Genomic DNA, 27,747 nt, shown 5'->3' with positions numbered 1-27,747 from the left:
CTGTAAAGTTGTCAGAATAATAATCATATGCTGTTTGTTAATTGGCCAGAGGAGAACTGGCACCCCGACTGAGCCTGGTTTCTCCCAAGGTTTATTTTTCTACATTAGGTCACCTGATGGGGTTTTGGTATCGTTGCCACTGTCGCCTCTGGTTTGGCTTGCTCAGTTGGGGACACTACATTTTTCAACTGAATATCCAAATAAATCTAATTATTAAACTAAATTAACCATAAAAACGAAGTTACTGATCTAAAGCCCACATTGTCACTGTATGATAATTGAAATGAACTGATGACTGTTTAACACTGTGAAGCTGCTTTGAAACAATCTGCATTGTTTTAAATATAAATAAAGTTGATTTGACTTTAAATCATTAATGTGACATGATTGCAGTCTCGCAGGCAGCCTGTGACTGAACACTGCATGCTGGGGCCATCGCGCAGTTGTCAGATCCCCGGATGAAGGTTCAGCGTGAATATGGCGCAGAGAGCACGAGCAGCGCGCTCGTGAGGGCTTCTGTGAGAGACTGATACGCGCACTTAGCCCGCTTAAGCTAACTTTACACTCAAGAAACTTAACCGACCATATGAAGTTTATTCCTCAGCGAACACTCTTCTCACCACAGGTAGGACTTTTAAAACACGATTTGTATTACAAACGACTGTCGTTTGTGTGCCATCGCAGTTTGTTTTTTTGTGTCAGCCTGTAGTTTCGGTGAGTTTGTTCGTCGTGCTAATTTAGCTAATTCTTCACAGCTAGCTAAGTAGCTTGGTCTACCGAGTGTCAAAACATTAATTTAAGTGATAAAAGATATTAACTAGACGGTTACTCTGTTTATAGCGCCACTGAAGTGTGTTTCTGTGTTATCAGTTTTAGATTGTGAATTATTTACAGTAGTTTGCAAATATTGCCATCATTCCAACCATTGTTTTTACTCTAGACTCGGATCAAGAGAGATTTGTGAGCTGCTCATGAATTGCTATCTGGAAAGGAATACATTCTTCGTTATATTGGTGTCAGAAGGCGCATGAAACTACTTGAAAGTTTGACTAAAGTGTTTACGCGTTACTGGTGCAGTTAGGAGAACAACTAACTTAGTGATATAAGACAGTAAATAAATAACACAAATGATTCAAATGAATTAGACTTGCTGTTCTGCTGGTTATTCACTAAATGTGGGAGCGATTTTTACGTGTCTGATGAGAAGCTGTGATGCTGACACTGTCCATATAGTAACTAAGCTATTTGACATAAAATGTCATATAATTACTGTCAGAGTTCACTGTACCATTAACAGACAATGTTTCTTCCTTATGCGAATTATAGCAAGTTGTAAATGTTTAGTCATGTATTGTTTGGTATCGATGGTTTTGAGTGGGCAGTGTAAGGTTGCAGCTGTAGTATCGATTCTCAAAAGCATCGTGGTGAGCTAAGTTGATACTAGAGGTTCTGGTTTATTTAGTGTATGAATCGCATCATGAGAGTCTTTGTTTACAATATTTAAAAGAGAGCAAGGGTTGTAAAGCAATTGCTCAGTCATTCATCAACATATTCAGAGTACATCAGCTTGTTTGACCTTCATTTCTTTTAAGTGGAACATTTTATTGAAACTAGACTAAATAAAACCTGATATTTTTGCATATGTGTATCATATCAGGCTTTTATGGCCCATATAATATGATATAATGGTGATATGGAGCTCTCACACTGTAAACCTGAATAAGTTAGCAAAACTTAAAAAAATCATTTGCCTCAAATTTGTTTTAATGTTTAAAGTTTAAGCAAGCAGAACTTGCAGATTTTTATTTTGCAGTCATACATTTTAATTGCTCTGAGCTTGAAATATTTGAGTAAGTTAATTCATACGTTTAAAAAAATAAGGACAGCAATATAATACATTTAACATATATCTGTTCTCAAACTAAGCTCATGCTCCACTCGTCATCACCATGATGGTCATCCTGCAAAAAACAACAACATAACAGAAACTCTTCTAAACTAGCATAACAAAATATTAAACACTACCAAATCTCCCACTTAACTTTAATCTTGTGCAAACACATAATACAAATACAACACTTAATTTGGGCATTTAATTTTGTGCATTAGCATGCTGGAAAAAAGAAACCCCAGCCCAGTTTCGGTTAAATTTAAGTTGGTCTAAAAAGAAACAAGGTCCTAAAACTCAAAACAATTACTTAAAATGTGCCAGTTTTGAGAACAAAAAAAAGAAGAAAGTTCTTAATACTCATAAAAGTTCAGTATTTTGAACTAGGGCTGCAACGACGCATCGACGTCGTCGATGACGTCGACTACGAAAATACGTCGACGTGCGTGAAATGCGTCGACGCGTCGGCGGCACATTATTTACGTTCTAGAATGGAACAGCAGATCTAGAATAATGGCGGCTTCTGCTCCCGGGCATAGTGAAAATGATCATTTATCATATAAAGCCAGACCGCGACATTCAAAAGTGTGGGAGTACTTTAAACAGAAGCCGAATAAAACTGTGCTTTGTTCGCTCTGTAACGCCGGTTTCACACTGCGCGCGGTGGCAGAGCAGAAGCTGTGCGCGTGGAGAGCGGGAGCTTTCACACTGCCAATCAGTGTTGCCAAGTCCGCGTTTTTTCCGTGGAATTGGGCTACTTCTACACTGTTGCCGCGGGCTGTGTCTCATGTCCGCGGGTTGAAGCAAAAAAACACAGATATTTAACCCCCCGAACTAGGGATGCACCGATATGAACATTTTGGCCGATACCGATAACCGATAATTCTTAATATTTGAAAGCCGATAACCGATATATTGGCCGATAAATCTAAATACAAATTTTAATAAACTCTGAGAGCCTGATTACAAAAACAAAAGGCTCACCATTAAAAGCCATGTCCCAAACACTTCAACATAAATCAAACCTATACACTACAGTAGCCTATTTGAACCAGTGTGAGATTCCTTACCTTTTCAAATTAATTTTACACTCCTATGGCCAAATTTTTTTTTTAACACTTTACAATAAGGTTTAATTTTTGTTAGTATTAGTTAACCAACAATGAATGAACAATACTTCAACAGGATTTATTAATTTTAGTTCATGTTAATCTCAACATATTCAGACCCAAAGTTGTGTCTTTTAACATTAGGTATGAACTATGAATGGACTGTTACAAAACACAAACATTTTATTACTAAAAGAAACAAAGGTTATTGCTCTCTGTTTGTTCATGATAGTTAATGCATTAATAAAATGAGACCTTATTTGTAAAATGTTACCAAAAATTATATTGTCTAAAAAATAAAAATAATATACCTAAGTGATGCAAACAAGTAATTGAACAGCATTATTTAGGCTGCATAATAAAGAATCAGAATGCAAGTGCATGAAATAACCTCCGCACAGACGATAAAGAAATGGTTTTAATCAAACCATATTGTTGATGGAAATGATACGAGAACAATAAAAGTGCTAATTATAAAAGATAATGCTTCTGTGTTTTTGAAAAAAAAAATATGTTTAATATTACAGTAATAGTAAACATCTGTAATATTAGTCTAGTCTATAGGAATAATGTTGCTGTTTGAGAGCGCGCTGAAGCTGGAGAGAATGAACGAACAACCATAAACTGAAGCGCTTAGAAGTTTAATTAACAACTAAACGCATCATATATGAGAACAATCAGATATTTATACAAAATAAATATAATATTATAACTTATATTAGCACAAAATCACGCATAGGTGAAGTGTTATAACTCCTGTGGATGCTCTTCCCCTGTTTGAGAGCGTGCTGAAGCTGAAGATGATCACCGGTACAGTGAAGCACTGCGGGTTATTGACTTAACCAAACACATCCTATATGACTTTAATCAGATGTTTATACTACAAAAAAGTAATATTACGACTTACATATGCTTAAAATGACGCGAATGCACAAGCGAACTTGACTGTGCTGGTCAGAATGCGTTGTTGACGCTTCCCACAACAGCGTGCTGAAAAACAACTAAACCCAGAGAATTCACTACGTTTTATAACAGAAATATTCTCATTGCAGTGTTATGTATAGGACAGTCCCAGTAGTTATTAATGCTGTGCATTTCTGTTTGAAATGCGCGCGCCGGTACAATGAAGTGCTTTACTGCATCGTTAATTAACTCAACCAAACGCATCCTATATGGGATTATATGCACAAAATAATAAATATAATATTACAACTTACAATGGCACAAAAGGCTGTGAATGCACAAGCAAACTTGACTGTGCTCGTCATGAAGGTGTAACTCCGTGGGCGCGCGCTGAAGCTAAAGACCGGTACAATGACGTGCTTTACTGCATCGTTTATTAACTCAACCAAACGCATCCTATATGATATTACATACACAGAATAATAATAAATATAATATTACAACGTACAATGGCACAAAAGGCTGTGAATGCACAAGCGAACTTGACTGTGCTTGTCATGAAGGTGTAACTCCGTGGGCGCGCTCTTCCCTCAACAAACGCGCTGAAACACAACGCTCTTTTACAGCCTATTCTATCATTTGATGTAGATTATAGAAGACTTGCGCTGCACATGTTGCACATAACTGTATTTTCCTTTTCGAAGTGATTCCAAACATATTTAGAGCAATTCAAACCCATCATGGTGGAAAGCGCGTCCGTCTCAGCTGAAGGAAATAATACATTATCTATCGGCTTGACTATATCGGTCAAATTTTCTTATTGGACCGATAACGATAACATCAAAAATAATCATTTATCGGCCGATAACGATATGTTGCCGATATATCGTGCATCCCTACCCCGAACGCGATGTTTGCCAGAGAACCTCCCCGAAACGCGATTGGGTTTGTTTTGGGCTAGTTTTGAGTAACGAATGGGTGGGTTTTGTTGTGAAAACCTGGCAACCCTGCTGCCAGTGTTCTCTCGCGCAGCTGAACCGTGGCGCGTGTATTGCAACAGACTGTCACATTTTCCGGTGTTCACTCCGACCCCAGTACGTCTCGTGCTTTTATTTATTATGGGCTGCATATATCTCCTGTTAATGCGACCCGGTTCCCCTCTGTCCCAAACACATATGCATAATAACATGCTGTATATAGGTAGTTTGCACGATTAAAGTAACATTAAAATTAAGACATGCCTCTAGCTTTAATCATTTAAATGTGTCTTTGAAGTTTGGGCAAAAACTTCTGGCAGCTTTAGTCGTTGTTTATGCACATGTATCTTCAAAATAGACGACTAGTTATACTATATTAAAACTATGCTGAAAGCTCCTGTATGTGAACCTTTTGCAGATAAATACAAGTGCATTTTCGTTTACTATTGACACAAATCAATAAGTAAATCATACTCAACTACTATAGTAAACAACTTTTCCTAATTAGGCCTTCTCTGTATACATTTTATGATGAATAGTATCATTATATATTATGTTTAAAAAGCTTCTTGTGTTCATATATTTCATTATAAAATGGCATACTATGTACACTACCCTTCCTGAAATACAATTAATATTGTCATCATTCATTGATTTCATGTTAAAATAATATACAAATTCACTACCCTCTTTGAAATACAATAATCAGTAAAAAAGAATAATAAGATTAATCCGGAAAAATAATCGTTATATTAGTCGACTAATCGAAAAAAATAATCGTTAGATTAGTCGACAGAAAAAATAATCGTTAGTTGCAGCTCTAGTTTGAACTAATTTGTTTAATTTGAGTTGGCTCTACTCAAACAAATAAATTATTTTAAGCGTTAGGGTTTACAGTGCACCTTCAGGTGTGAACTGAGAAAATAAAATGCAATTTGACACAAGTGTTATTTATATGTAGCCTAGAAATCTAGACGCACCCTAGCGGCACCCACATGGCATGTGCAGGGGGCGGGGCATGCCCGTCATTGAGATAATGAAAATACTGTTATGAAAATGGTTGTTGACAAATACAAACATGACATGAAAACAGGTATATGAAAACATGAACATATAAAACAAAAAATAACTGCTAGATTATGATGCATAAATGTCTTTGAAAAAGAAACATCTTTATAAAATGACCGTCTCAAATAACCAAGTCAGTAATATCGAGCATTGCCTTTGAGCTGAAACTGTGAAATAACACCACCCTGCAGAGCTTGCTAGCTGGTTAATAAACTCAACCAAACGCACCCTATATCAATATTAATATGAAGATTATTATGAACCTATTACGACATAAATCAACACAAAAGGACGTGAATGTGCACGTGAACTTCAGCGTGCTAGATTTTACAGGCGAAGGGTTTGAAACGGAACATTTTGAATGCGCTCTTCCCTAAACAACGCTGATACACGGACAACGAAAGCACACAGAAACAACATTTTATTAAAATCGTGTTCTCATTATAATGCTTTGACAGATTGACTCTGCACATCATGCACTTAATTTTATTATTCATGATCGAAGCGTTTACAGACATCACTGCGCGTGTTCGAACTCATAACGAAAAACAACTTTAAATAAACTAGGTCTACTGTTAAAATATACGAGAACAGTAGCAGTGCTGAATTACTAATATCAATGATTCTGAGAAAGAAATAGCCTATCTAAAAAGAATATGACTGTCTCTAACCCATCATGTCGAGCATGAAATATGCGTTTGAGCTGAAACTGAAGAGAATGAACAGCCGGTATAACGGCAGCGCTTTGCTAGCTTATTAAGCTCAACCAAACGCTTCTTATATTAGATTAATCAGATAGACAACATAAAAGTAATCTTAAAACGTGCATCTACAGAAAAGGACGCGAATGCGCACATGAACTTCACAGGCTAGTCTGAGTGTTCTCGCTAGTTTCTCTGTGGATCAGCTGATACACGGGGAACTAAGCACAGATCATTTACAGCATTCTTTTTCCATCGTTTTCTCATTATAATGCTATGAAGGCTATGACAGATTGGCGCTGCACATCTTGCACTAACCACTAACCAAAGCGCTGCCGTTATACCGGCTGTTGTTCATTCTCTTCAGTTTCAGCTCAAACGCATATTTCATGCTCGACATGATCACAGTAATTCCAGACATCACTGCAGTGCATGCCTCAGTTTCACTTTACTTCGCCGCGGTCTGGAGGAGGCGTGCTGTATAACGCTAACCAATCAGACCTCCGGTACCGCGCAAAACGACGCAATAAACAATAAAAAAGAGACAAATATAATTTTTTTTTTTTCAGGGCGATCATCGTTCTCATGATCGATGATCGCTGACACGTTCGAGTACTCGATTACTCGACCACTGTTGCCCATCCCTAGTCGGTGGGCGGGCTTAACATAATGACGGAATGAGTTGCGGAGGTTCTTGGTGCTACAGGTAAACAAAGAAGCTGACGATCAGCATCTTTCAAATCGGTTTTGGCCATGACTCTGGAAGACTTGGAGTTAAGCTTTTCTTTGAGGAAAGAACAAAGAACGGCACTGAAGTCATTTGTAAGAAAGGAAGATGTATTCGGAGTTTAATCTATCAACTAACGTTAGCTCCGCTTCGGTTGGTTGTGGCGCTATCCAATTGCGTGCAGAGGGAATTGGACAGACAACCGTTTATCCCGCCCCTCGGATTGAGCCCTGTCAATGGTGAGTTTCCAGACCAAACATCTTGATGTGGGTCTGGCTTGTCAGGCTAATTTAGATGTCCAAAAAGATGAAATTCTGATAGTTTGCCTAGTAACGTAATAGTCAATGAAATCTTTATTACAGTACAGCAGACTACCTGCATAAAATGCATATAAAAACAGTTGTCTTGTCACCCTATATCTCCTAATCATACTGCATGTCAGATGATATTTAAATGCTTAGTTTTATGATCAAAGCTTTGTATTTTGATTGTGGGGGGCAGAACATATAATGCATAACTGTATATCTAACAATTTTTATGTTTACTTTATAAAAATAATTAAATATTTCACAATAAAAAGACACATCGACCACAACCTGAAGGTAGACATTTTTACCATTAGACTAAAAGGACTAAAAAGTATTAACTATCAATCACACCAGGTTTTTCAGCAACATGTTGATCTTGTTAACTTGGAGGCCTTAGAAATTCACATATCAAGTATGATAAAGTTGGCTTTATAGGGTAAATTAAATTGTGCTCTTCCCTGACTTCTAGCAGATGTCACTTTGTTTATATAAAATATGTGCGCAACATGAAATCTAATTGGAATGCTGCCTTTATCTTTGTGATGGCGAACTACTATAAAGAGCAATAACACACTTGCACAAGTTACTCAATAGGTAATGAGGTTGTCATTCAGTATCTCTTGTATCTTCTTGGCTGTCTATGTTCTTTGTTGGCTGTAGTTTCACTTTCTTTGCTCCTATACTTGTTTCCAGCAGCTGTGAGTTTGTCGGGATATGTCTGCTTCGAGGAGGTGTGATGGGAGATTCAGTCAGGGGTGCAGTCTGTACCGGGCACTCCAAACATTCCTTAAATACTTCAGTGCCGGACAGGGTCACTCATAATGTGCAATCTCCCGAGCTACCGCTTACATTAGCCCAGCGTTTGACTTTCTTTCAAATGCAGTGTTTAGGATTTCACTTTTATTATTTAATTTAGAACTGAATGAGCAAAAGAGTGGTGTTAAATGTTGTATTCTGCTTATTCAGTACAGTTTAGATTTGTATTGCTTCTCAATGACATTGACTCAAATTTCAAATCAGTCTGATAAGACACTGACATGAGACTGACCCTTCTTCTGACTTGAGAAGCAATTTTTCAGTTTCCTGTATTTTTTTGTCCTGTTGTCTAGAGCTCTGATATGGAGGTCTGCCCCATGAAAATAGCTGTCTGGACAACATTTACCTGACACACCAAGTGATTTGAAGTTTTTCTTTTTCTTTTTATCTTCGTTTTGCAACCAGTACTGATTTTTTTCAATAGCCGTTATGTGGATGATTTTATGTTTTGACTTGGAAGTAAGTTTTCAAATAATTTTTTGGGTACATCATAAAAAGGATTATATTCCACCACTGTATTTGAAAATGTAATTTATTCATGTTCATTACTTTAGTCTTCAGGGTCAAATGATCCTTCAGAAATCATTCTACTATGCTGATTTGGTGCTCAGGAAACAGAGTTGTGCTGCTTTGAAATATAATCTTTTATAACATTATAAAAGTCTTTTGCTGTCACTTTTGATCAATGTAATTCATCCTTGCTGAATAAAATTGTCAATTACTAAAAAAAAAAATCTGACTGACCCCAAACATTTGAATAATATATGTATGTGTATATATATATAACCTATCACTAAAAGCTTTTTTAATAAAGTATCAGGTAGCAGCCAATGAAGTTTCATCAGTTCCTTAGGCTCATCTCACTTTATTTGAGCTTTTTGGGTATGTAGAATGTAGGGCTGCAACTAACGTTTATTTTGATAATCGATTAGTTGGCTGATTATTTCTTTTCAATTAATTGGATCAAAAAAGCCCAAATTTCTTTTACCTTTTTTATTGACAAAACAGCCTATTCCACATCCAGCTCAAACAAACAAATGTGCCAAATGAATGCTATGAAAACATATGTAGTGAATATATCTATATGCTATATGCAAAAGAGCTATAATGCAACAGGACAGTTTAAATCCCTACATTAAAAACAAAGTGTTAACAGATAAGAGGAATGTTCTGCAGGAGCACACACATTCACTCCGGACAAAAAGTTATTTCTTTAAGTAAGAAATGTCTTACAATTACACGCTATTATCCCATTACAGTTACCCCTCTAATAAAATGCTTGAATTACATGTTGACTTTTAAACCTAAATTTAATGTCCAACAACAAATATTTCAGCAAAATTTATATTTTTGTGCTGAATATTAATTGTCTCTCTCTCTAATGCGTCCCGTCTGTCTGACGTGCATGTGCGCACCAGTGTTCATTCAGTAAAGTCTGAAGTTTAGCGCAGACCGCCAGGACGAGCTTTCATGCAAAATGGAAATGCTCGCGTGAATTTGTATCAACATGGCATGCCGTGTTAACCATTACGGTGTGCGCTAAACTTGGCTTTATTTCTCTCTCTGTTTATGCTCATCTCGTGAAGTCGATAACGACATTAGTTGTCAATGATTTTCATTATCGATTATTATCTAATTCATCGATTAGTTGTTGCCGCCCTAGTAGAATGCTTAACTGCTTTGTTTTATTGAACAGTGTGTTATTGTGATAAGAGAGTTCAGTTTTACGCTATAGGAAAACAACAGGTTTTCAACATGTTTAGTATTTATTTTTGTTTGTATTCCATGGATAAAATGATCAAGAATACTTTGTAACCGAGTTGAATCAATTGCTGTGTAAGTTGTACAGTAGTGCATTACCTAATTACCCATCAGCTGCAAAGTGATGCCACTTTCCAACTTGCATGTGTGTTTAGTGAGTCCCTGTACTGAACACTGTTGTCTTTGGTGAGATGATGTGTAATCCGTTCCATCAGAAAGCCCTCTATCAAGCTCTGACCTGCAGTCAAGTGCACATAAAGACTTTGTGTATGTAGCCCATGCAAAGCATTGTGGGACGTTATCACATTGGAGTTAGGCTACTGCTTTTAGTGCTGCACAATGACTGAATAACAAATAACTGTTGTTGGCCAACAAGAAAAGCGCTGTTGTTTTTGTTGCATTATACATGCATTACCTGGAATATTCAAAAGGAGACTCAGTGTTTTGTTTCTGTTTCTGGCCTGAAACAAAAAGATCCATGTTTATTTAAAGTGAGAACTGTTACCTTCTTTGAGAGCAGTAGTTATGAAAAAAAAGCTAACTTTGAATGGGTAAAAAGGGAAACTTGGTCTAAAATAAGCTGCATTGCATTTCTCTTTTTGTTTTAATCACAGCATTTTAGTGGACAGAAGCAGCAGGTTCTGTAAACACTGGGTTGGTCTGATAAGAACAACTCTAATGACAGAGTTACTAGTTCCAAGGTCAAGCTGTATTTGCAGTGATCTGTACTGGGCTTGTAAAAACAAACACTGCAGGCCTGTTTTTGATAAGCTAGCTTTATCCTACAAGTACAAACTTTTACAAAAATATCATCTACTCGAATTGTTTCCCCAATTCTTTGGGCCAATTTGAGGGGTCAGTGTCTGCTTATTAAAAGCCAATCCGCAGAGACAGTCTTCCTGGCCTGGGCCCATCTCGGCAGCGTTGACCACAGAGACGTCTTTCTCACTGTTCACCAGTGCATAATGGTATGTGGTTGGAATGCCAGACTCAACCAGGAAGTGTTTGACTGTTCGAGTTTAACTGCTTTACACGTTCTAATGTCAGACACAAAGCCTGATTGATTAGTTTTTTTAGTGCTCCTTTGTAAACATTTCAAAACCTTTTGTGGGCTGATGCCACTGATGGTCATGGAACAGGAAGTGTTTATGGAAAAATGATTAGCATAATTTACACTTACTGTGTTAGTACTAGACACTGCATTTGTATATGTATGTGTGTGAAGCAGCTGTAGATCTCTGCTAGAGAACATGCTCCTGTCACTCATGTTTGAACCTCACCTGTTCCAAATAAATAATCTCACAGGTGCAAGTTAACAGTCTCAGCTTTTCTGTGTACTATAATGGTAAGCTAGGTTTGAAATTGGTTCCTCTTTACTTATGACACTATATTGAGTGTTGCACTTTTGCCTGGTCAGCTTAATGCAAATGTTTTTTTATTTTTATTTCTTGACTCATTTACTTATGTAACGTTTTTGTTAACTCATTTTCCTTCATGATTTGTATATTGTATATTATATGTAGTTAACATACTCTGTTAAGTCATATTATTAATAATATACACAGTAGGGATGCTCCGATTAGGATTTTTGCAGCCGATACCGAGTACCGATTTCTTGTCATGGTGATCGGCCGATACCGATTCCAATGCTTCACTGATTTGTAAGCTCTCTGATCACTGTTAACCTTTTTTCAGAAAAAAATAAAATAAAATACTATAGATGTTGCCTTTATTATATTTTTTAAAAATGTGTATGGTAATGTAATGTAACTATTGTTTTAACAGGGTACTAAATAAATCACAAAAAATCATTCATTATACAGTGAACATTTTAATATGCCTTTAAAATGGGGTTTCTGCATAACACTATGCATATCAGGACACTTAATAGGGCTGGGGCGATATGGCCAAAAAGTAATATCTCTGTATTTTTTTTGGTTGAACGGCGATACATTGGTATATATCCCGGTATTTTCTACATTTTTCTATTTGGATAAAAAAAAAAAAAAATCTGTATTTTAATAATAATTTTATTTCCCATCCTGCCCAATGATGTCCTTAAAACAATGTTGATTATTGAAGGCTATAAACAAGTACAGTGAATGTAATGTAGGCATGCATTAATAATATTGTTTTTTAATTCACTGAACTAAAAATTAAAATAAAAACAAAAGCATATTAGCCTATATTTGATTACCCAATTATAATGGTCACTTTCATAAAAAATATACTTACTTGTAGGTTTAAAATTCCACATATGGCACATTTATTGTCCAACAACAAAAGTTTTAGAAATATGTATATTTTAGTCTCCGTCTGTTTGCCGCGCGTGTGCATGCGGCGGCGGTCATTCACGGAAGTCTGAGTTTTAGCAGGGATTCACATGCAGAAGGCTTGTCCTCTCTGACAGCAAAATGAACATGTTTGTATGACTTCTAACATTTACAGATGGAGAATATACCTGTGAAATGTAAGTTATGCACCGAGGAAAGCACCACATCTCAAATGCATTAAACAGTCTGTCAGCACAAGTATCTCTCAGAGCATCTGACAGGGCGAGCTGCTTTAAACAATACGTGTTAACTATATCTTACCAGTTACTTTAAAAAGCCCTTAATATAAAGCATGTCATGTTTAGGACAAATTGTATCATGCACTTTCCCTACATCAGCTCATTCTGCGGAGTCCGCTATTTTTCAGATGCGTTCGTATCAATCTACTGTATATCGATACTTTGGCCTTCAAAGCTCTCGTTTGAATATTTGCTACTACCCCACGCGTCATGTATGTCCTCACTCGCTGATGTCATCAAATTGCGATCGGTTCGTGAGATCGGAAGTTTAGTGAGTACCGATCGAGTCATAAAATATGATTATCGGCTGATCGATCAGAGCATCCCTAATATACAGCATTAAGTACAGAAATGCTGCAAGTTTTTGAATGGGAGAGTTTCAAGATAAAAAAAACAACAACAACTACTGCTTGTTCATATACCGTACTACTGTTCAAAAGTTTGGGGTCGGTAAGATATTTAACCCTTTTAACAAAGATGCATTAAATGGATCAGCAGTGACACTAAAGACATTCATAATACAAAAGATTTATATTTCAAATAAATGCAGTTTTTATTAATCAACTATAATAATTCTGATTGAGGATTCCGAACAGAGACTATTGGTGGCAATCATTCTGATTGATCTGTGTTTACATGAATGCCTGAGTACCTAGAGTAGTATTGCATCCTTCATATCTCAGAAGAGTCTTTAGTTTTATTATCAGATTTATAAAAGACAGAAACGCTGTACCGCTGCTTTCTGAAAAAACAGTCGAGCTCCTGGAGGCGTGATGTGACCCGTGGCATAACCTGAACGAAGCTTGTTGATTGGTGTGGTCACTCGATTGTATACGTGCGCTCTTTCGGGAAAAGTGCCCATACAAGGAATTCCACCCTTTATGATGTCATACAGGGCCATATTCGAAAAACTTTCCGAGATTTATATGAAGGAGTGTATTTGGCACAGAAATATGTCCAACTCGTGTTTTTAAACTTTAACCATGTTTAGCATGAGAATCCAAATCTTTAACAGTGTAAATAAGCCAGAATGCATGAAACGGCATTAGACATCCCCTTTAATCTTTTCACCACCTCACAGAAACGATGTATGGAAAGAGAATTTTAGAATGCCACAATAGTCATTTATTATAGTCAAACAACATCAGCTCGTTCCGTGCATCATACGTCATCGCACATGTCCAGTCGAACAGATTTAAAAAGGTTTATCCCACTCCTCAGAATACAATGCTCCATGTAAATGCACCTATTATCAAGGCTTTGAAAGGCACTTCAGCGCCAGCTTGCTCCAGGGTACATTTAAGTTCCTATAAGCATGAGATAAATAATGAGTTCCTATAGCAGGAATAACACATAGCTCCTTTTAGCACCGTCCTTAGTGGAAGTAGTTGCTCATCAAAATGTGAAATGAGTTCTGACTGCTCATCAGCATGTTGTAAAAGGATGTTTCCTCTGCAATGCTTGTGCAGTCTTTCTTCCCCTAGTGAAATGTATATCTGATATCTGAAACTAGTTTGAATATTTTCCAGTTCTGCAACTTTTGAGTACTTCACTCGCTCTGAATGTTTTCGTTACCCTCAATGTTGGAAACCAGCACTTCATAAAACGTTCACGGATTCCAAGACTCCTGAAGCTGTGACCTCATGCCCCAGCTGACATTGTCTCAAAAGATCAGGTTACACTTCAAATGCTTCACTCTTTTGAAAAATGCCTCTTGCTGCTGCATCGTCGCAGGAAGCAGCTGAGTTTTCCCAGGCTCAGCCTGTCAGGTGTGGGAGGGGGTTTCGGCCCAATCATATCAGAGTCCAGTATTTGGATTATGGGAGTGTCCCTGATACCCATGGAGAGAATGGGCAGGGCAAAAGTGGGAAAGCATGGAAAGCTGGACCGCTTTGTTTTGTACTGCATAAAGAGCCTGTTGTTGAAATGCTCAGAAAGGTGAAGTGAGAGAGCTGACATTTAAATTGAACAGCTGACTGTGTCTCTCCCCTGTTTTGTGAATGAACAGGGTGAAGTGTTAATTGCTATCAAGTTTTGTCAATAATAAGGCTTGATTGTTAAATTTGATAATTATTTTTGTCTGGGCTTATGGCTTTATCACTTAATATGTCATTATTTACTTATAATTAATCTTGGATTAATTTCTGATTTATTGCACATTTCTTCCAATGTACAGCACACACTGCTGAAAAGTTTGGAGTTTTTTCCTTTTTGTTTTTATAGGAAGTCTCTTATGCTCACTGCATAAGACTGCATTTATTTGAGCAAATAAACAGTAAAATACAAACAGTAATATTGTGAAATATTTGTACAATTTAAAATAACTTTTTTGAATATATTTTTAAATATAGTTTATTCCTGTGTCGCAAAGCTGAATTTTCAGTCTTCAGTGTCACGTGATCCTTCAGAAATCATTCTGATACGCTGATTTAATGCTTAAAAAAAGTTCTTATCAATTTGAAAATAGTTCAAATGAACCGCTTTTTTAAATGGAGATATGTAATGGGTTTACTGTCACAATGTTTCATCCATGCTAAATAAAAGTATTAATTTATTTAAATATTTATTTAATTACGGTTGTGTATGAGGTTTCACTCAATCTAAATGATTTGGCTGATAATTATTTTTGTCTTTCCCTGCTTCTAGGTCTGATGCTCTACTGCAGCCATGTTCAGCAAGAAGAAAAAGCAACGTGTCCAGATCTCGGCACCCTCCAACTTTGAGCACCGTGTCCACACTGATTTTGATGAGCAGGAGCAGAAGTTTGTGGGGCTTCCGCGCCAATGGCAGAGCCTCATTGAGGACACGGCCAAGAGGCCCAAACCGTTCATCGATGCCACAGTCATCACTACTGTAGAGCCACGCAAGGTCAGAGAGCTTGTGTGCTTGGTTTAGGTTTTGATTTTTTGCTTTTTAGTTTTTGTTACAATCGCAGAGTTAAAGTACTAAGCTTTGGATTTACTAAAGATAAATGATTGCTAAGGATTCTTGGTGATGTTTACAAGTAGGTTTGGAAATCGAGAACTGATTCTATTTTTAAAAGAATTTCTTATTTTGATACGATACCTTGAAAAAGATCAATATTCAATACCATTTTCGATACCATGGGGAAAAACTGCCATATAGATATTTTTTTTATATTATCTGATATTTTTTTGTCCATCCATTTAAAGTCTAGGTAATCAATATTTTCAAGCTTCAAAAAGTACATGATGCATTGTAACAGTAATCAATATGAATCAAGCTGTTTAATCCAAGTTTTCTGAAGAGACATGATCGCTTTATATGATGAACAAGTTTAAAGGGGGGGGTGAAACACTCATTTTCAGTCAATCTCATGTCAATATTGAGTACCTATAGAGTAGTATTGCATCTTTCATATCTCCGAAATGTCTTTAGTTTTATTAAATTTATAAAAGAAAGAAACGCTGTACAGAGTCTTTCTGAAAAAAGCTGAGCGGCTGGGGGCGTATCGTTCGGGCGGAGCTAAAGAATGACGAGCGCGCACAGCTATTGCGCTGAGCTATGCATGTTTACATAGAAAAACAATGAAATCTATAGCTAACAACACAAAGACATTTGAAGCAGTTTTACTCACCGGCTGCTACCAACACACGACCGTGAACCTTAATCGTTGGGATTGCTCCATCTTTCAGCATTAGGCGAGCTACAAATCCGGAGTTTAACTGTATCGTTTGTAAACCATCGTCGCCGAAATTCAGGGAACAAACAAACACTTGCACAACTCCATTGCTGCTCCGGAAAAACATGATTGTCTTGCCATGACAACCAAAAACACACATTTGGTGACGTTGTTGATTTCGTGAAGTCCTGTGACTGCAGCGCAGCCGGCTTCCCTAAAGCATTTGCTCTCTCGCTCTAGTCGCGCGTGCGCCCTTCCGGGAGAAGAGCCCGTACAAGGACGCCCCATCTGACGTCACACATATCCATACTTGAAAAAAAACTTTCCAAAACTTATGAGAAACCGGAAGGAGTATTTTTGGCACAGAAATACTCCATCAAACGCCCAATTTTTTTTTTAAACTTTGTCCATGTTTAGGATGGGAATCCAAGTCTTTAACAGTGTAAAAAGCTCAGTATGCATGAAACAGCATTTCACCCCCCCCCCCCCCCCCCCTAAATTTAAGCTTTTATTCACATATAAACATTGATCAGTTACCATTGTTTTGTCGTCTTTTGCCTTTTCCCTCTTATCTATTCACCATAAATGCCTCATGACCTGTTTGTATTGCACAGGCAATCGTGCGGGGTCGTAAGATCGGTGACGATGGCTCTCTCACGTGGCTCCTGGATGAGTTTGAGACCATGTCGGTGATCCGCTCAAACTCCCTGCGGAGAGGTAGCCCACCACCACAGCCACGCAGAGACTCTGGATCATCAGGAGGGGGGCACGAGAACGGAGAATACCCCCAATACAGACCTCCTGATCGCTATGGAGACAGCAAAGAGAGGTGCAAAATCTCTTACTAAATTGCTAATCTCTTACTCCAAAATAAATTTTCAGTTTCCAGTGACTACCATGGCAATATTGACAGTGAGGCTGTTTGTTTTGTCCATATAGGGAGAGAGCGCGTCAGGAGCACCCAAGTGCCGATCCCAGACAGTCTCAGCGGCCAGCCCGTTCATCCAGAGAGGACAGCCGACCTCACCAGCAGCCTCGTGGTCAGGAGCCCAGCAGACACAAAGAGCCAGACTGGTCAGGAGGGCCTGCTGTACCGCCCCAGCACAGAGACAGAGAGCCACGTGATTATCATGATCAGGTAGTAAGGCGAGAGGGGGCTAATGATAAGAGGCCCAAATCCAGCTACACTGGAAGGGACAGCAGTCCACAGTCACCCCGTGAGAAGAGACCACTATCTGGGCCAAATATCCGCACCCCTAACCTACCTGTTACAGAGGGTGTAATAAAGGCTGCACAGCAGACTGGCCGACCTTTCAACACATACCCACGTGCCGAAAGTGACTCTGGAAGAAGCCCCAGCAGCCAGGTACACAGAAATCAAACTAAATATACTACTGTTTCTCGAACATGAACAATTATAGTTGTGTTTTGTAGAGCTGGGCTGCTTGTATTTTTCATTAAATGTATCTATATTATATATAATAGGGTTGTCATGATACTGGAATTTCTAACTTCGATAAGATACCTTGAAAAATATCGATATTCAATACCATTTTCACTTGCACTTTACAATATGTGCACTTATGTACTTATCTAAGAAAGTACTGAGTAATATAACGTAACTACATGGGTTAAAGTTATGTTTAGGGGTAGGTTCGGGGTTATTACCCGGTTATTACCCAATTACTGTAAATTAGTGTAAGTACATGGCATGTATATGAGGAACAGGACTTTAAAATAAAATGCTACCTAGGGTTGGGCATCGTTTTGATTTGAACGATTCTGATTCCGATTCTTACTTTTGATTTCGGTTCTTTTCGATTCCCGATTCCGATTCTTTGAGGGGTGGAGTCAAAACATGTCACAGGCTCATTTCACAGAGGACATTTTTATTTTGATTCAATAATGAGTTTTAGTTTTGGGACTTTCTCCGCTGGCATTTTCCCCTGCTTTGCTTGCAAAGGTGAATGGAGTTTCACACCGAGTCTCCACCGGTTTAGCAAAAGCATTAGCAGCAGTCATATTAGGACTGCTACTAGCGTGGGCTAGAAAAGACGAGAGTTGTGTTTGTTTCTATTGAGCCTGATTTCTCAAAATGGTGCGTGTGTGTGCTTATCCTGGGTGCCATGACAACAGTGCGAGTTATAGTAGGCATGAGCGCCGGCGACTGCTGACTGTTCTGAGTGCGCGCATAGTAACGGCCGAGCTCAGTGTTTTGACTGAATAATGCGGTTTCTTTCTCGCAAAACCTTATAGTATGCCTTTGAACACTTTCCATATATGGCGCCCGTCTCCCTGTATCATTGCGTGATACATTTGTATATTTTTGTAATGTTTTAGCCTGGTCGCTATTCGCTGCCATAATAGGAAGGAGCGCATGCAGGACTATTTTAAAAATTTCTGCTTTTGAGGTCTGAAAAAGATCAGCATGTTGAGTAAAAGATGGCTTTATTTTCATTTCAGGTTGAACTATCCCTTAATAACGTTGGTTAGCGCAGGGTTTGCCCGAGGAGGGCGAGACAGTGGACCTGCGCAGCATGTCAAACACGCTACACTCGTTAATTCGTTACACCACATATTTGTAGTGCATCCTCCCGTGCAAGAAATAAGTTTGTCACATGTGTTGCACTGTGCCGACCCAGACTTTTTAAAAAGTGAAATAAAGCAATTTGAGCGCCGCTTACCATGCTTCATGGCTGCGACAGAACAAACGGGCGCGGCAAGCACTTCTGGAAATCCGGTGGCCACTATGGAAACCAAAACTTGCGCGTTTGGAGCCGATGATCGGAATCGAAAACAAATTTTCTAAACGATTCCAATGGCATCGTTATTTTTTAAACGGTTCCAAGTTGGAACCGGTTCTCGATGCCCAACCCTAATGCTACCCCATTTTCGATACCATAGGGAAAACTGCCTTATAGATATTTATTATCTTGTTTTGTTTTGGATAATTTGGGTAATTTATTTACAATGGCTTTCACATAGGGAGGCTTTATTTGAAACTTTGAATTTACAAAAAAAAAGTAATAAAATAAGAACAAATAAGTAAATCGCAAACGATAGCACAAATAAATAGAATAAAAAGACAAATAAAACATGGCTTTTATTTTAAGTTTTTCAGGTGGGTCTAAAAGTAGTATTCGGATAAGAAATCCTACAGAAATAAATTAATCAATTGTAACATAACACTGTCTTCATTGAAAAAGGAAATCTAGATAATACCTTACAAATTCAAATTACAAAAGTTGTTCAGTCAAGAGCAAGGAGTGACTTCTTTTGTTCTCTGACACAGCAACAGGATTATGAGGCTGCTGTCACTTTAAGAGCTTATGCACAGATCCAATATACTGTTACACAACATGCGTTTTCTTTCGCAACTATTTACGTAGGGCTGTACGATTAATCGAAAAATAACCGAAACCGACATTCAGAACCTCTAACCGATGTATTTTTCCCATGTCGGTTATTTCGGTTTTCACGTGACTCCGCCCCGTCAGTCACATGAAGTGCAGTTTGCAGGCACACCGAGAGATGCAAGAGCAGTTATCTGTGTTTATAGATGCCCAGAATCACTATAGTAACTGCATGTTTTACATAGTTTATATACAGGTCAGTTAATCACTGTTCTTATAGCCTATACGCACTGCCACCGTCACACACACACACACACACACACACACACACACACACACACACACACACACACACACACACACACACACACACACACACACACACACACACACACACACACACACACACACACACACACACAGACGGCGCGCACAAGCCCCGAAGCCAGATCGCTTTCACTTTCGTGCTCATAAAGTTTGTCAAGTAAATGCGTTTAAAGGCTTGCCAGTTTCAACATTTAAAGCGATTGTGCACTATTCAAAAATAACAATACGTATCCGTTCAGTGCTCAGCTTATTTCTGTGACACAGAGAGCCGAGCCGTGTCGCGTCTCTGACAACACCCGCGCGCCCTGAAGGCAGACCTCTTTCACCTGCGTCCTCACAAAGCTTGTCATTTGTATGTGTTTTAAGCCCTGCCAGTTTGAACATTAAAGCAAGTTTAGACCATCAGATGTGTATTATGTTGAACTAATGCCTGATATATTGTGACAAACGAACACTCAGACAGAAGCTCGCACATCACGTGAAGATCGAGCGCAAAGAGCAGCGCAGAAACAGTGTCAATGCTGTCCTGTCACTGAAGTAAAGTAACTAAAGTAGCTTAGAAACTCAACCGTTATAGCATATATTTTAATACCTTTTGAAGTACAAACCACAGCTTCATAATGAATAGAGACGGAGTAATTCACACACAATCACTCTCTCATTAATGCATTCAAATAAATGTAATGTAGGCCTACTGTGTCAATTTATCTGTATCTGATGTACAACAAACAGAAATCTGCCCCATAGACAATAACTGCTGAAAGTGAACCGTTTCCTTCAAGTGTTTTAAAATCACAAAGAAATGCACTTTTTCATTAGAAAAAAAAAATTCCACCTTTTAATATTAGAAAATATTTACAGTACAAACCTTATCAGGAACTTAATCAAAAACCTTACGAGGGCCAAAAAAAAGAAGCAAAATAATCGTTCATTAATTGTAATCGAGGTAAAATGTTCAATTAATCGAGGTTTTTATTTTTGGTCAAATCGTTACAGCCCTATATTTACGTGTTAACTGCGTTTACCTAATATTTACCAAGACGGGCCTTTTTTTGTATGTATCTGCCCATTTAAGCACAATAAACCACAAAAAATAACTAAATTTGGTACTGTTTGAGAGGTGGCTTATATAGATCAGTGGTGAGGAGGTAGGTGTGTGTCAAATTGTCAATTCGCGGCCAGAGAGAATAAGAATGTTCAGCTGGTATCGGTGTACTGATACTGCAGAAAAGGTTATTTCAGATATTTCAGTATCGATACATTTTGAAATATCAATATTTTTGACAACTGTGTGTGTGTGTGTGTGTGTGTGTGTGTGTGTGTGTGTGTGTGTGTGTGTGTGTGTGTGTGTGTGTGTGTGTGTGTGTGTGTGTGTGTGTGTGTGTGTGTGTGTGTGTGTGTGTGTGTGTGTGTGTGTGTGTGTGTGTGTGTGTGTGTGTGTGTGTGTGTGTGTGTGTGTGTGTGTGTGTGTGTGTGTGTGTGTGTGTGTGTGTGTGTGTGTGTGTGTGTGTGTGTGTGTGTGTGTGTGTGTGTGTGTGTGTGTGTGTGTGTGTGTGTGTGTGTGTGTGTGTATTAATATAAATGAATATATAAATTCTCGTTTTCCATGTTATGCAGGATTTAAAACCAGCCAAATCTCATGAGCCTTCTCACCACAACGGCCCCTCTACTGGGGCAGTCCGGGGTGGCATCAGCGGCGGTAAAACTACTTCACAGGGGCAGCACAGAGTGGATCCCCAGCATCATGCCTCGCACCCAGCCTTAGGCCCTGAGCCTCCTCACAGCCAGCAGATACCCCCGCCACCAAAACCATCAGCCCCGGCTGCACCACCCCAGCAGACGCGCTCGCCTCAGAGGGAGCCACAGCGGGTCTCCCACGAGCAGTTCCGTGCTGCCCTACAGATGGTCGTTGACCCTGGGGACCCACGCACTTATCTGGACCACTATATCAAGATTGGGGAAGGTTCCACTGGTATTGTTTGTATTGCTACAGTGAAGACCACAGGCAAGCTGGTGGCTGTGAAGAAGATGGATCTGCGAAAACAGCAGCGACGAGAATTGCTCTTTAACGAGGTGGGTGCAATCCACATGAGATACAGTGTTATAATTGGTTGTTCAGAAAGATGTTTTTGTGTGATATGCAGCACGTGGGAGCTGAACATCCTCCTTCAGTAAAAACTGTTTGTAGATTGTACATGAAGATATTGTGAAAATGATTGCTGGTTGATTTTCCTCCAACGTTTCTTTCCTTAGCCACTTAGATTTTAAAATAGAAACTGTCTGCTTGCTTTGTTTCTAAGGTGGTGATCATGCGGGACTATCACCATGAGAACGTGGTGGAGATGTACAACAGTTACTTAGTGGGCGATGAACTCTGGGTTGTCATGGAGTTCCTTGAAGGTGGAGCTTTGACTGACATAGTCACACATACCAGGCAAGCATTTCTTTTCACTTATGCTCTTAATCCCATGTTCTTTCAGATTCTGTTAAAATAATGATTTTTTTATTTTTTTTTAATTACCTATTATTTTATTTATTTATTTTATTGTAGCATGCCTATAAAGCCACCAAAATGAAAATATGATCAATTAAGTATGAAAATTAGAGTCATTTTGTGGCTCGAAAATAATAATTTCCATTTGTAATGCCATTGGGGCAGCCTAATGGTTAGAGAGTCGGACTTGCAACCCAAAGGTTGCCGGTTCGAGTCTCAGGTCCGGCAGGAATTGTCGGTGGGGGGAGTGAATAACCAGCGCTCTCCTCCACCCTCAATACCACGACTGAGGTGATCCTTGAGCAAGGCACCAAACCCCCAATAGCTCCCCGGGCGCCGCAGCAATATGGCTGCCCACTGCTCCGGGTGTGTGTTCACAGTGTGTGTGTGTGTGTTCACAGTGTGTGTGTGTGTGTTCACAGTGTGTGTGTGTGTTCACTACTGTGTGTGTGTGTGTGTTCACTACTGTGTGTGTGTGTGTTCACTACTGTGTGTGTGTGTTCACGGTGTGTGTGTGTTCACGGTGTGTGTGTGTTCACGGTGTGTGTGTGTTCACGGTGTGTGTGTGTGTGTTCACGGTGTGTGTGTGTGTGTTCACGGTGTGTGTGTGTGTGTGTTCACGGTGTGTGTGTGTGTTCACTACTGTGTTTGTTCACTACTGTGTGTGTGTGTGTGTGTGTGTGTGTGTGTGTGTGTTCACTACTGTGTGTGTGTGTTCACTACTGTGTGTGTGGGTTCACTACTGTGTGTGTGGGTTCACTACTGTGTGTGTGGGTTCACTACTGTGTGTGTGGGTTCACTACTGTGTGTGTGGGTTCACTACTGTGTGTGTGGGTTCACTACTGTGTGTGTGGGTTCACTACTGTGTGTGGGTTCACTACTGTGTGTGTGGGTTCACTACTGTGTGTGTGGGTGGGTTCACTACTGTGTGTGTGGGTTCACTACTGTGTGTGGGTTCACTACTGTGTGTGGGTTCACTACTGTGTGTGTGGGTTCACTACTGTGTGTGTGGGTTCACTACTGTGTGTGGGTTCACTACTGTGTGTGGGTTCACTACTGTGTGTGTGCTCACTACTGTGTGTGAGTTCTATTCTACTGTGTGTGGGTTCACTACTGTGTGTGTGGGTTCACTACTGTGTGTGTGGGTTCACTACTGTGTGTGTGGGTTCACTACTGTGTGTGTGGGTTCACTACTGTGTGTGGGTTCACTACTGTGTGTGTGCACATGGATGGGTTAAATGCAGAGCACAAATTCCAAGTATGGGTCACCATACTTGGCCACACGTCACTTCACTTCACTAATTACCCACTTATAGGTGCCTTTATGGCTTTTTAATCAATATACATGTATTTAATCTAGTTGCTCAAAGTATTGCAGTTTTGCATTTTAATAAATATTTAGATATGATCAAACACTAGATTTCTTTAAATGTGAAATTTTAAAATGTTAATAACATACATATGCTTATTTCCTTATATGTACAGTATAAGCTATGAATTGATACTGAAATCGAAATCAATATACCGTTGTATACCGTCAGAAAATCTCACTCCAACCTGATCTTAAAAGTTGGCAACCCTGGATGTCACGTACGAGTACTCTTGCCCGTCCCTATGTAAAATACATTATATGCACATTTATAGCTGTTTTCCTGTAACTGAGTAATGGTGCTCTACCACTAGGTGGCAGGCTATCACAGTAGTCCAGTGTGGCATGCCATTCAGCCTTCATGATCACTTTATCAGCTTTAAAGATTTCATTCATTGTTTAACATTTCAGTTTTGTTGTTTGACTGTTTTCAGGATGAATGAAGAGCAGATTGCCACTGTGTGTCTGTCTGTTCTCAAAGCGCTCTCGGTCCTTCACTCCCAGGGAGTCATTCACAGAGACATTAAGAGTGATTCTATTCTTCTCACCCATGATGGCAGAGTAAGTCCCTCCCTGCTCTTCATTGACAATTCAATTACATCAGATGATAACCAGTTCTTTGGCCCTACTGTTTGCAGTTGGGTAGATGAGCTGAAGCCTTACATGACATGTTTTGACTTGCGTTATGAGCTCAGAAAACTGGCATGCTCGCTGTCATTGTAGAGTTTTCTGAGAACCTCTTTGTTGATCTTTAAACAGGTTTTGACAGACCTGTTCTTTTGTGTTCTAAGACCAGCATGTCTTCTCTTGTGATGAACAGATGATCTAAATGTGCCATTAAGTCAGCAGTGAACTAAATCAGAATTAAAGGGTTACTTCAGTGATTTAGCATTAAGCTTTGTATCAGTAGAAACTCAGTAGTATATTCAAATGATGGTACTTTTCCCCCTCATATCCCCCTGAGACGAGAGAATTGTGCATTTTATTTCTGGGAAGAGTCCCCCGATGATGCAAATATCGTCATTTTGTGTCATCATAGGATCTTTTGGCTAGAGACTACAGGAGCTAGTTCTGCATGTTTTCAACCCGCCCACAGGGGAGGGATCTCACTCACAGAATGTAAATGCGCACGCCGCTCAGCTCGGGCATTGATAACGGTGCGGTGTGGAGCAAAGTGAGTGTTTCAACGAATTCCTATGAAAGTTTAGCTTCCATAGGCATGATCTGAAAACGCGCCAGACTGGACACGCACTGAGAATGACTGCTGCGCTTACCTCAGCTCTGCTCCGCTCTTTGCTCTCGTGATGAATGAAATCTGACTCCTGCTGCGTTTGCATCATGCCGTTCGTTCGGCTCACTCACACTTTATTGAAAAGACACGTTCAGTTTTTAATTGTAGTGTCTGTTCTCTAACTGAACGAAATGATGATGTATTAGCGGTGCCACGGTGGGCAAGTGATAACCAGTAGCCGTGGCTTTGGGAGTGGCCTCGTAGGGCAAGTGCATTCTGGGAGTTGTTGTCTTTCAGCCACATGGGACAAAAATATATTTTCTGTCTTTTCTCAGTCTAGAAGGCACCAAATTCTAAAATAATTTCACATTTCTACTACATAAATGACCCAGTTTAAATACACATTCATCTTCCCAGCGCTGAAGTACCCCTTTAAATTGTTGACCAAGTGCCAGATCCTGAAGAACATTACCATCATTTATTTATTTAAGAGACCTCAAACAGCCCCTGGTTTTAAAAGAGAAACTGTCACTTGAGATGCATGTTCTTTTTTTTTTTTTTTTTTAGCTACATGCTTATCATGGCTGGAAATTGCAGAATTCTATTTCTGTGAATGTTTTGACACCAAACCCATATATTATTTTTAATGGTTCTGAAATAGCTAGTGGTTTGTTCAACAGGGTCTGTTTCATTGTGTCTGTGGTTGAAATAGGTCGGAAGTTCTTTAAGCCTCCCTCAGCAGTTTCTCGGCAGTGGCTGATAGTCTGTGTATGTGTGTTTGACCTTACATGTTTCATTTCCTCTTTCATGCGTTTGACGCTGCTTCTCATGCAATATACCAGAGAACATCATTTCTCGTGTAGTTAGTCAAGCAAGCATTGCAGTAGCTTTCACAGAACATTTGAAAAGCTTTTTTGAAGAGACATTAAGCAATTGTTTGTGATGCAAACAGGGCTTTTTCACTTTCAAATGCTTTTTGATGTGTAATTTTATGTACCAGTGAATATTTTTAAGCACACGATGTTCATTAAAAATAATTGAGCCACCAGTCAATTCGATAGTGATCAGACTGATAAGCTCTCACATGTGATCTGAGAAGAGTGCTGTAAGTAAATTGTGTAGGTTTTGTTGTAGTATCAAAATTGACATGGTGAATAAATTTGTATTGATGTTATTTTGTGACGACTGACATGTGTGGATTACTGTTGTCATGACACCAACATTATTTGCTCAGACACTTTAAAAAGAGTGCATAATCACCTGTAGATGCATAATAATAATAATTCAAGTAATATAACTTCCTCTTTTTTTTTTGGTTTTATCCCTGTTCTCCTTTTTGCAGGTGAAGCTGTCAGACTTTGGCTTTTGTGCCCAGGTCTCTAAAGAGGTGCAGCGCAGGAAGTCTCTTGTAGGAACGCCCTATTGGATGGCCCCTGAGCTCATCTCGAGGCTCCCATATGGACCAGAGGCAAGTCCCATCCCCCTGTTTTCATATTGTGTTGCATTACTGCTGGCATTACTGCAGCTTATACAAACAAAACTGTTTCTACAGGTGGATATTTGGTCACTTGGCATTATGGTGATTGAAATGGTCGATGGAGAGCCGCCGTACTTCAATGAGCCTCCTCTCAAGGCTATGAAAATGATCCGAGACAATTTGCCACCCAAGCTCAAAAACGGCCACAAGGTAGACCTGTAACCTCTTGCTTCACCATGAAGGCAATTACACATTAATGTTTAAACCAGAGCGAACCGACCAGTTTAAGCATGTTCAGCACTTCCGCTTACGATGTTGTTCTGTATCCATAGGTCTCGCCACTTCTCAGAGGATTCTTGGAGAGGATGCTCATCCGAGATCCTGCCCAGAGGGCCACAGCTCAAGAGCTGCTAAAGCATCCCTTCCTGAGTAAAGCAGGCCCTCCCTCTTGCATTGTTCCCCTCATGAGACAAAACCGCATGAGATGAGAAGAGAAATCAGGGCGGGATTTGTCAGGCCCTCTACTGAGCTCAAAGCAAAGACCCAGACGCAAGGATGCACACTTTAAACATCTGAAATGATTGTACAGGTCAAGAATTTTAGCAGAAAAGACAATTGATGCTACAAACCTTTTTGAAACAAACATTTTTACCACTGTTTTTATCACACTATAGAATACACCACATTTGGTGACATGGAATAGACACGATTAGATCCTTGGCAGTGTTCTGCTCGAAGAGGTTTTCCTCTCTGGCTAATTCAGAAACACCAGAACGTGTTCTCAGTGGTTTTATGCTTGACCTTTAGGACTGCTTTTGGGTGAACCGAGTTAAGGAGGTTTAGACATTATGAAAACAAACCACTTGGAGATTCTAATCTGCCCTCAATATAAAGCAACAATTTGATGGATTTGTTCCAAACCTCAAGCATTTTTCCTGCACTTCATCTTTTGCACCAGGACCACACTACTCATTAATCCATTTAAACAAGAAAACAACTACTGAAGAAAACCTTTAACTTTAT

At 39.2% G+C, this 27,747-nt stretch overlaps 1 protein-coding gene across 1 annotated transcript; it reads left to right on the top strand.

The window, feature by feature from the left end:
• The first annotated feature begins 445 nt into the window (after positions 1-445).
• Positions 446-27,747, top strand: pak4 (p21 protein (Cdc42/Rac)-activated kinase 4). The gene is made up of 10 exons (XM_079824251.1): positions 446-625; positions 15,477-15,698; positions 17,088-17,302; positions 17,413-17,839; positions 21,771-22,226; positions 22,454-22,587; positions 24,451-24,577; positions 26,590-26,715; positions 26,800-26,934; positions 27,057-27,747. The coding sequence occupies exons 2-10, from the start codon at positions 15,498-15,500 to the stop codon at positions 27,210-27,212; spliced, it is 1,977 nt and encodes a 658-aa protein (XP_079680377.1). The 5' UTR covers positions 446-625; positions 15,477-15,497; the 3' UTR covers positions 27,213-27,747.

Source organism: Gobio gobio (genome assembly GCF_949357685.1).
Source record: "Gobio gobio genome assembly, chromosome: 8".
Classification (NCBI taxonomy): Eukaryota; Metazoa; Chordata; class Actinopteri; order Cypriniformes; family Gobionidae; genus Gobio; species Gobio gobio.
The sequence above is the reverse complement of the archived record's forward strand: the minus strand, read 5'-3'. Positions and strand labels throughout refer to the sequence as shown.